The sequence below is a fragment of the Dryobates pubescens genome, chromosome 21 (genome assembly GCF_014839835.1).
Source record: "Dryobates pubescens isolate bDryPub1 chromosome 21, bDryPub1.pri, whole genome shotgun sequence".
Taxonomy (NCBI): domain Eukaryota; kingdom Metazoa; phylum Chordata; class Aves; order Piciformes; family Picidae; genus Dryobates; species Dryobates pubescens.
In genome coordinates, this window is record NC_071632.1 from 4,606,231 (window position 1) to 4,617,222 (window position 10,992).

Below are 10,992 nucleotides of genomic sequence, written 5' to 3' on the forward strand. Positions count from 1 at the left end.
TGAGTGTTTGACATGAGGTGGGATGAATCCAGGATTGAGTTAACGAGAAAACACCTAAATGCCAAGTTTCCTAAGAGTAATAATTGTTGCTGCCATAACTGATGGGAGTGCAGTGAGAGATTTTGTAGGGACCTGTGCAAACTCTTCATGAAATTGAATATTTGTATGAATAAGGCACAAAAGAAACCCAAATAAAGCCACAAGCAATTAAGAAAAAATGGTTAAGGGGAAACAAAGCTTGTGGAGTGCTGAGGACAGGGCTTGGTGAACTGAAACCATTTGAAACAAGTGGAGTGAGGCATAACCAGGTGCAGTTGCACATCTGTGGTGCTGTGATGTGAAGTGCTAGCTGCTTTCCATGGTATTGTGTCCTGGAAAGGATGAACTTTGGAAAATGATGTTGGGAATCATACTGGACAAACTTAATTATGGTCTTCTAGTGCAGTGCAGTGGCAAAATCCCCTCAGCAATTCTGTCCCTGGTGTTGTTAAGGAGTAGAAGATGAAGCATAATTGGAATAGAGAAGTTAATCTATCTCTAGGATTTATGCAGTTAGGGTTGTTGTCTGTATTTGAAAAGGATCTGGGAAAAAACATGCAGAGTGTGCAGAAAAGACTGAAAAATGATCCAGGGGATGGAAAAAAAGGTTTTCTAGTTAGAGGTTTAGTAGCCTTGCCTTACCTGAAGTGGCAGGATTCCTGTTGAAGTCTCCTGGCATAACATACCAGCTAGTAAGCAGCTCTGTAATCCTGTGGAGGAAGGATAAAACCTGTGAGCCTGAACTAGAACAACCTCAGTAATGGCTGGATCTGAGGGAGGTATTCTTCATCTCTTCATGTCTTCAGATCAAGAGTTGAAACTTGTCTGGAAGTGACTGAGTGAGTCAAACAGAGACTACTGGAAGTGGCTGATAAATTGAAATGTATCTCTGTGGAGCAAAACTAGAAATGGGTAGATTCAGATTGGATGTTAGGAAGAAATTCTTCACCATGAGGGTGGTGAGACACTGGCACAGGTTGCCCAGAGAGGGGGTAAAAGCCTCATCTCAGGAGGTTTTTAAAGCCAGGCTGGATGTGGCTGTGAGCAACCTGATCTGGGGTGAGGTGTCCCTGCCCATGGCAGGGGGGTTGGAACTGGCTGATCCTTGAGGTCCCTTCCAACCCTGACAATCCTAGGATTCTATGATTCTGTAAAAAAACAACAACAGCAACAACAAAAAGCTTCAGTGATTGAGCCCTTCTGGTCTTAATCTGCTTCCATAGACTCATAAACACTCAAACTCTTTTATTTTCAGTCTGACAAGACTGAAGCCTTTACTTTTAATACTGCCTGAATTGTGTCATATATTCCTTTTATCCCTTAAACTTGTGTTAGCTTAAACTGCCTTCTGTCTCAGAGCACTGAATCTGTTTCTTTCTTTAACCACATTTATTAAGATTTATTCAAAGTTCTTGCTAGTCATGATGTTGTGAAAATATGCCAGCAGTAGCATGCCTTCTCTTATAGCTTATTTTAGAAGAGTGTAAGCTGAGAAAGAGAATTTTCTAACAATCTGTATCAGTTTCAAGTTGTCCTTCTCTGGTGCAGTTCTGTAAAGGTTGTGCTTGTGATTGCTGCTACAGGGAGTACCATCACTCTGTGCCTGCCTTCTAGAAGAATCAGAAGATCATATTAAAGCAGCAACTGTTTGGGCCTTGGGACAGGTTGGAAAACACACTCCTGAGCATGCACGTGCTGTGGCGACGGCAAATGTGCTCCCCAAACTGCTCAAGATGCACATGGACTATTCCTGCTCAACAGATCTTCAGATGAAAGCAAGTATCTTTGTAGTATTTGCAGGATGAGATACTTGTTGTGATCAACAGGCTTAAGGGCTTAAATGTGCTGCATGAGATGTGCCTTTCTTGGTGTTCCAGGCACAGATTTCCTGGGGTAGGGTGCCCAAAGGCTGTGTGTCATTTCTGGGGACTGGCTGGTGTGTGTATTCATACATTCATAGAATGGTTTGGGGTGGAAGGGACCTTAAAGATCATCTAGTTACAGCCCTCTTGCCATGGGCAGGGACACCTTCCACTAGATTAGGTTGCTCAAAGTCTCATCCAACCTGACATGGAACATCTCCAAGGAGGAGACATCCTCAACCTCCCTGGGCAACCTGTTCCAGTGTCTCACCACCCTCACTGGAAAGAATTTCTTCCTAATCCCCAGTCTAAATCTCCCCTCCTCAAGCTTCAATCCATTGCCCCTTCCCCTGTCACTACAAACCCTTGTGAAAAGTCCCTCCCTAGCTTTCTTGTAGGCTCCTTTCAGGTACTGAAAGTACGCAGAGCCACCTTTTCTCCAGGCTTCACAGCCCTGATTTGGTGCATTCCAAATCACATGGTACAGCCACATCAACCTAGTCCCTCATTTTCTTTCCAGTCTAGAATAGAGTTTTGTACACCCACAAATGCTATCATTTCTTGTGAGCCACTCATTTCTGATTATCTACTTCTATTCTTTAAAATATCAGCTCTCATACAAAGTATTGTAGTCCTTGGAGTAGATGTTGCTTATTTACTTTTGTTATAATAAGACTGTAACAAGTGCCCAAAGCTCTGCTATTGAGAACAAGGAGCTGTGCACATTTAGGTCCTTCCTTCTGTAACACCTAGCAGAGCTGGGCTTTAGTGAAGTGCATTGCTGAGTGACAGAAAGTGAACCAACTGAGGAGTAAAATGTGACAAGTTTTGGTCTTCTGTGTTGTACTTTGCTTCTATGTATTCCACTGGAGCATAGAGGCTGCCCAGAGAGGTGGTGGGATCCCTATCCCTGGAGGCGTTTAAAAGAGGCAGGGATGCCATTCTGTATGGACATTAGGAAGGAGTTCTTTCCTATGAGGGTGGTGGAACACTGGAACAGGTTGCTCAGGGGTTGGGGGAGGCCCCACCCCTGGAGACATTCAAGGTCAGGCTGGATGTGACTCTGAGCAACCTGATCTAGTTGGGCATGTCCCTGCTTACTGCAGGAGGGTTGGACTAGATGACCTTTAAAGGTCCCTTCCAACCCAAACCATTCTATAGTGACTTCATTGCACACAACTCAAGAAGTTGTGGTGGCTCCAAGCCTGGAATTGTTCAGAGCCTGTCTGGATTGGGGCCTTTGAGCAACCAGGTCTAGTAGGAGGTGTCCCTGCAGTGTGGCAAGGGGTTGGAACCAAGTGACCTCTATGGTCCCTTCCAGCCCAAACCATTTTATGATTCTTTGTGGGGCTGAGGGACATGGTTTGGCATCAGACTTTAGGTCGACTTGGATGGGTTGACTCAGTGCTCTTACAGGTCTTTCCCAACTACAACAATTGTGTAACTTTCCCAATCTGTAAAGTAACTTTTGTAAAGTCATTTTGAGTGGTCACTAAAATGCCAAGGCTGAGTTAGCTGTACCCAAGAGGGTCGTTACTGCTTGGGTCAGTGATCGTTGAGTCTGTTTGCAGATACTAAGCGCTGATGTACAGCTCTCCCACTCTCTCTCGCCCTCCCTGCCTGGACAACAGTGCACTTTGCTATCCCAGGGCAGCAGCCTGTCCTAGTAAAGCCAATTCTACAACACACAATCTTTTAAAATGTGTTTTGATTTAGTGTTCTTATTTTATTACAGTGCTTCAATTTACTTAAAGGATCCTCTCCTGCTCCCATTGTAGTCAAAGGAAAATTGCATGACTGCGAAGATAACATCATAAAACAAATCTGATGCACTGTAGGTTTTGAGGTTTAATAAAGCTAAGTAGAAAATTGATTCTTCATTAAGTGACCAGATAGATACCATAGTTTTTATTCAGGAAATGCTCTTTGAGAACTCTGATCAATTTGCCTTTTTCTTTTGTTTTGTTTTGTTTGGATCAGACTTCAGTGACACAGAACCTGAATTCCTCTTGTTTTCATTGATTTCTTACTGGGGAAATTTTATTTTGCATTTCCATAGGCTAGAAAAGCCTTAAAGGACATCCTTAAGAAATGCACTGATCTCTCAGCACTGCAGCCACTGCTGCATGATGCCCCTCCCAGCATTCTGAAATACATTATTGAGCAGTTTAGTAAGGTAAGAAAAGGCTCTGCTTGATGAGTAATGTATTAATTGTTCTCCATTTAGCAGTGGGAAACGTAGCTCTCATTTCAAAGATGAAGTCTCTCTGAAGGTCTTGGTTGTTTTCTAAGGATCCTCAAACATCCCCTGCAGCAGCAGTTTGGAGCATCCCATTCTTTTGTCTGATAAAGTTGGAGAATGTTTCGTCTGGATCCTGCCATAATTCATCCTCAGACTGGAAAACCAGTTGCTTATAGCAAGGTGTTTTGTAATTCCTTGCCTCCTGAGAATAAGTGGGATATTAACTCATGTGCAAATATTTTCACTGAGCCCATGTGTCACATCAGTCCCAGCCACATCTGGTTTAGATAAAGGCCAAGCTGTATGTACAGGAATGCCTTAAGTCAGGCATCTGGGTTGGGGCAATCCCAAGCACCGATATAGGCTGGGCTTGAGAGCAGCCCTGAAGAAAGCCAATCACATCCTGGGCTGCATCAAGAGAAGCATAGCCAGCAGGTCAAGGGAGGTGATTCTCCCCCTCTACTCTGCTCTGCTGAGACCCTACCTGGAGCACTGCATCCAGTTCTGGAGCCTCTATTACAGGAAGGATCTGGAGGTGCTGGAATGTGTCCAGAGAAGGGCCACGAGGATGATCAGAGGGCTGGAGCTGCTCTGCTATGAGGACAGACTGAGGGAGTTTGGGTTGTTTAGTCTGAAAAGGAGAAGGCTCCAAGGAGACCTTATCATAGCCTTCCAGTATCTTAAGTGGGCTACAAGAAAGCTGGGGAGGGACTTTTAAAGGTGCCAGATAGTGAGGACTGGGGGGAATGAAGCTAAACTAGAAGTAGGTAGATTCAGATTGGATGTTAGGAAAAGTTCTTCCTCATGAGGGTGGTGAGACACTGGCACAGGTTGCCCAGGGAGGTGGTAGAAGCCTCATCCCTGGAGGTTTTTAAGGCCAGGCTGGATGTGGCTGTGTTGCAGTGTGATGTAGTGTGAGGTGTCCCTGCCCATGGCAGGGGTTTGGAACTGGCTGATCCTCGAGGTCCCTTCCAACCCTAACAATTCTATGTTGCAATCTAGAGTATGAAGGCTTCATCACTTTCATCCTCAGTAATTTTCCAAGTCTCAGTCAAGTAATTGTAAAACTCCCAAATCTTTTCTCATCTCTCTCCAGATCTGAAGCGGTTTGTTGCTAATTGCATGGCTGGTTTGAGAGCTGCTTGCGAAGAGTGATACAATGTAATCAAAATATTTCAAACTGATTAAGTAATCGCTAGCTAACCAGCAGATGCCCAGCCTCTGCAACTGGAAATCCTGCTACAGCAAATCCTGCTATAGACTCCTCTGCAGTGCAGTCTGCTAGCAGGGGTTGCCAGGCTCTCTGGCAACAGCCACGTGAAACACCCTTGGCAATCAGCTGTGATTATCGGGGCTCTGGAAGCAGCGCTGGTTGCAGTGCAGGTTCCTGATTACATTGTCACACTTGGGTCTCTCCTGCCTTCTTGCTAAGTCTGCACAAAGGCTGCAGATTTGCACAGTATCCCCTGCTTCTTCCTTCTGTGTGCTGACTGGAGCTATTGATGAGCTGAGTGCATTGTAATTGATTACCCAGCATATGGGTTGGAGCATTGTTTGCTGCTAAAGTGGTTTTGTACCTTTCATGGCAGCTGATTTTTTGTTTGTTTGCTTTGGTTTTTTTCTCTTCTGTTGTGTAAAACTAACTACACTTTTCTGGTATTTGCTTCTCTGGAAGTATCCATTGAAAATTAAGTTCTCTGCAGTAAAAGCAATTTTCTCTCCTGGTCCATAGCTTGGGAGTTTCCTGTTCTTGGAGCTGTGGTGTGGTCCTTCTGTGAGCTTATTTATAGTCCAGTAAAAGGCTTATTTCCCAGCTGTGCTCAGAGAGGGATGCTCTCTGTACTTGATGCTGGACTGTGTTGTGTTAGCATCATCATTTTTAGGGGTTGTGCAGTTCTGTGTTGTCTCAGTCTGGGCTGGGGGAAGGGACTGTGTCTCAGAGGTGCTGTCTATCTTCAGGGCTTCTTCCAAGCGAGTTTTCTGCCGTCTTACCCAGCCTAGGAGTCATAGTGTGGAGGAGGAAGGCAGGGAAAAGGAGCCATATCCTGTCTCCTTGCTAGTTCCTCCTTGGAAGTTCTTGTGAGACATACATGCAAACAGCTATCTTCTCAGTTCCCTCAACCAAACCATCACACTTGGTCCTGACATATTTGTGGAGCATGTAACAGGGAGAAGTCTCTCTGCTCCCCTGTTTTTCCTTTACCTGTCTGTTCATTTTGTACAGCCTGAAGGGACCAGAGAAACAAAGGCTGTTTGCCTGTATGCATAGCAGAAATCTCATCCTTCTTTTCTTCCACCCTTTTAGGCAATCCCTTCCTCCTCTGAGGCTCTTGGTTTGCCCTGAGAGGCAGACAAATTTGTGGCTTGATATGTCTGGCCTCTGTGACGCTTACAAAATGGTTTTGCTCCCATAGTATGTAGCTCTCAGGGCTGGGTTTAAACCTCTCTGATTTTGTTGTAGGTGCAGCTGACATCTTGCATTATCTGTCTTGGTTGTTTTGTTGTTTATCTTTTGTTTTGTGGTTTCTTTCCTTAAAAAAAAAAAAATTCTTTTTTTTCCCCCCTTTTTGATTATTTTTCCTACTTTTAAAAATTTATTAAAAAAAAATTAATATTATTGCAGCTCTGTGGGTCTGTGAACTACAGGCTGTCGTTCTCCTTTGCCCAGCCCCCACTTCCCTCCCTTCCTCCCTCCCTCCCTCCCTCCCTCCCTCCCTTCCTCCCCATCCTCTGGACAGAGCTGCATATTGGCATCACTCAGGGAGCACAGAATGCATTGTCTGATCATTTCTGCTTCTCATCCCCTTTGGCTGCAGAAACTTCACATTTTTTTTTTGCTTTCTCTCTGTGTGTGTGTGTGTGTGTGTGTTTGTGAAAGGCTTCCATGGCTACACAGTGTGCTGTAGGATTTTAATATCTAGGAATTTAATAGCAGCGTGCAACGCTTCCAGGCTGCATTGTTCACTTGCAACCATTCTCAGCATTGTTTTCCCGTGCACTAATCTATACCCTATCGTTATAATGATATAAAAGTCTGCTCCACAATTAAACTGTGGGAATTGACATAAAAGACCCCAATAACTTGGTGTAAGTGGAACAGATGCTGCTGTTATGCCACACTAGCGTTCTGCTTTTATTATCCATTTAATCTCCACAATCTTATTGTCTCCACAGGAGCAGCGCGAGAAATATTATTTATGTAAATATAAATATTCAATTCATTACTTTTATCTGTGTCACCTATTAAAGTGCAGGTCCAATTATGTTGTTCTAACCATAAAGGGCTGGGTTGTGATCTCTCTCCCCGCCTCCCTCCCCTTCCACCTGGTACAACTGGGTGTTAAAATACAGTAGTCATTACAGATGTTGGTGTTCTGCTCTTCCATTTTATCCGTCCTCTGAATTCAAGCCAGATAAGCAATATTTGAGCCTGGTAGTGTAGAGATTCCTTAAAAATAATATCTATCTCTCTATCTTTTTTTTTTTAATCTATTTTTTTCCCCCTGTGTGTAGGTGCTACCACACGACAGAAAAGCACGCCGGCTCTTTGTGACCAGCGGCGCGCTTAAAAAGGTGCAAGAAATAAAAGCAGAGTCTGGGTCGCCTCTCCAGGAATATATCAATGCTGTTAACAATTGCTTCCCAGAGGACATAGTAAGGTAGGGGGGGAAAAAAAAACCCCAACAAATCAAAATTTAGATATTAATTCTTCAGTGGTTTTACTTTTTTTTCTCCCCACAGAAAGAAAAGGGAAAAAAAAGGCACAAAGCAAGGATTTAAAGCATTAATTTCACTTCTGCGTTAAAGCTGGCTTTAATAAAACAGCCTAACGTTGGGCTAGCTGCCCCACTGGTGACACAACTGCTAGACACTGACTTTTGAACACTTTCTCGATTGTTTTGGAATCAATTTTCTTTGTCTGTAAACAAAGAGCAAATCATCAGGCTCTTGTGGGAAGCTGGGATGAAGAGTCAGTCCTGCACTGCCCAGCCGGGCTCTGAGGCTTCAGCACAACCACCCTCACATGCATGGATGTCTGTGGGAAGCTTGGTTTATCTTGGTGACTTATTTATGGATTCCTCAGGCTCCAGAATACTGATGGTGGTGCATCTTTGGTTGCATCCTTGACTTCCCTAGAGCCTGTCTTCTGAACTAGCGTGTTCAGAGGCTCCTTTGAAACTTCCTCTGATGTATGGAGGGTCCAGAGTCTCTCCTACACAGTTGCTCTGCCCACAGCTGCCCTTCCTCCCCCAGCCTCATCATGAGGTTTAAGTGTTATATAAAAGGACCATACACCAGCTGTCTGCACTAAGTTGAACTTTGCCCTTAATGAATACAGAAACACTATTAAATAGCTTACAGTCAAAATGTCACCATCCTAAATTGTAATAATGAGAGAAATGCCCTCCTAGATTCTAGATACCCATTTACCAGTCCTTCACTCCATCAACACATCAAAAGGATGCTGTACTCATGCACTCCCTCTGCAGGCTCTGCAAATCTGCATCATCAATTTTAATTACAGCCACCAAGTTGCTGCTAATAGCAGCTAGGAACTAAGTCAGGCAAAACGAAGCCCTGTTTGCCCCCATAAGGAAAAGCGGTGGCTGTCACACGGCTAAGGGCAAAATCATGAAGAAACTTCATTCTGCAGCTAATGCTTCAGAGGGAAAGAGGATGTTTGCTTATGCTTTTCTGGGGACAATGTTGGTTTTGTTTAAGGCAATTTATTTCTCCCCCCCCCGCCCTGTAAATGAAACTGGGTTACTGGTGTAGGCTGGGATGTAATAAAGAAAAGGGCCCCTTCGAGCATCTCCTGCTTGCCTCTTTGTGCTACTGCCCCATGTTGGTTGTGCTGCCTGAGGCACTGCTGTTATAATAGACTCCAGCTCTGGGTTTGTCCTGGAGACCTGTTATTTTAGGCTGTTTCCAGGCTGAATATAATAACGCAGGGAGAAATTAGCTTTACAATCAGAGAACTAATATGAGCTTTAAAAAGAATCACATTATGCAGAAATCATCCAGAAAATGACAATGAACAAGGTAAAGGGATCTTCCTTGAGTGTGAAACGATGGGGATTTCTACTTGAATACATTTTTAGGCAAGCCTTACATGGAAGTCTGTTCCCCTTTCTTTACGATCAAAGCTCCCAGGACTCAGAGGTGCAAAGCCAGAGGTGTACTGAGGATGTGTCTTTTTAGAATGGCACAGTAATAAATTTCAGATACTTGCAGCCTGGAAAAGAACCAAATGCAGCTCTGGTGATGCTTGTGTATTGGAAGCCTGTAGCTGGTCCATTGTGGAAACCCAACTGAATGACAGCAGGACAATAATGGCAACAGAGAGCCTCACTCTAATGCAAACCTATTGGATAATCTCTGTCCTTGAGTTGGCAGTAGGGAGAGGAGGTCATTGTGATATTTTTTTGTTGTTTGTTTGTCCAGAATCAATGTCTCCTGCATTGATGTAGACTTCACATTAGCTTTGGGTGCGTGCTTGTGTTTGACCAGCAGTGGGCTATTGTTGTCTGGCAGCCTATGGCTTTGTGTAAACTCATGCTATTTTAAAATATATTTTTTTTGGTATTAGAGGCCATGATTTCCAAAGAAGTTAATACCTACACCTCCCAGGAAAGACCTGGGGCTGCTGGACCTTTCTCAAACCCAGCCACTTAGCTACACGGCTTCCAAGAAGCTAAAGATAGTTCTGAAAGCCTGCCTCCCAAGTGTCAGCTGCAGACATCTTCAAACATTGTAGAGGAATGACTGTAGAATTCCTTGCCCGGTGCTTCACACCAGGCTTTGCCCCTGATCAATAGAAATCTGAATGGTGCTAGCATAGAACACACCTTGTAGTCTAATGCACAACCAAAATGTTTCCTTTTTTCCCCCCTCCCCAGGTATTATTCCCCTGGATATCCTGAGACAGTTCTGGAAAGAGTGGAGAATTACCAACCAGCTTCAGAGACTTAGTTTTTTGCTGGTTTGTTTTTCTTTTTTTCTTTCCTTTTTTCTTTTTTATTGTCTTTTTTTTTTTAACATTTCTTTTTTACTTTTCTTTTTTTTTAATACTTTTTTTGTTCTTTTTTGTTGTTGTTGTTCTAAAAATTTTGTTGGAGCTGTATCTCACCTTTCTATCTTTATGACTGCGACACAAACACAGCCCCTGACGCTCTGAAATCTCCTCCTACCTCTATTCAAACTACGGAACGAGCTCAGCAATTCCAGCAAGCTGCACTTTCCTCTTTATAAACTTGCTCATGGCAAAGCTTTTGCTCCTTTTGGGTTGTTTGTAGCATGGCTACCAGCTCTTGCAGCGTATATGAATGGAATTTCATGCAGGAGGGGATGATTTATCACAGAAGCTTTTTCAGAGGCAGTCATTTCCTCTTCCTTCCACAATAAAGGTTTGTTATGATCTCATTCAAATTTTAGCCTTCTCAGTTCTGTGACCATTTTCCCCTTTTTGCCTTTGCATATTGTTTAGAGCTTCCCAAGCCTCGTGAGGAGGGGAAAAATGGCCCCTCTGCTTTTTTCTAATTATGGAATCAATTCTGTACTGGGCTGTCTCCTACTGCTAGCTTTCAGAAATTAAAGTGATGTGATTTCACATCTCCCACCACATTAATAGCTGCTATATAATGAAATAATCAGACCTGATGGTGATAAAAGGGCTGAATTTGGCATGATATGATAGTGCAGTGGTCCTGGCATGGTAGATAATGCATCTGCAAAAGGCCTCCTAATCGAGGCAGGATTCGCTGTGGAGGGAGGGAGCTATTTGGTATATGCATCGCTGCTCCTCTGGGAAAGGATGGAGAGAACTCAGAACTTCCATGAGCACAAGAA

The 10,992-nt window shown here is 43.7% G+C and overlaps 1 protein-coding gene across 1 annotated transcript in view; it reads left to right on the forward strand.

Moving 5' to 3' along the window:
• SPAG6 (sperm associated antigen 6) overlaps nucleotides 1-10,117 on the forward strand; it is a 33,291-nt gene extending 23,174 nt beyond the window's left edge. Inside the window, exons 7-10 of the mRNA XM_054171161.1 lie at nucleotides 1,623-1,814; nucleotides 3,961-4,077; nucleotides 7,657-7,802; nucleotides 10,044-10,117. Of these exons, the coding sequence (XP_054027136.1) occupies nucleotides 1,623-1,814; nucleotides 3,961-4,077; nucleotides 7,657-7,802; nucleotides 10,044-10,116 (528 nt within the window). The 3' untranslated portion in view covers nucleotide 10,117. The remainder of the gene's footprint in view (nucleotides 1-1,622; nucleotides 1,815-3,960; nucleotides 4,078-7,656; nucleotides 7,803-10,043) is intronic.
• Nucleotides 10,118-10,992: the final 875 nt, after the last annotated feature.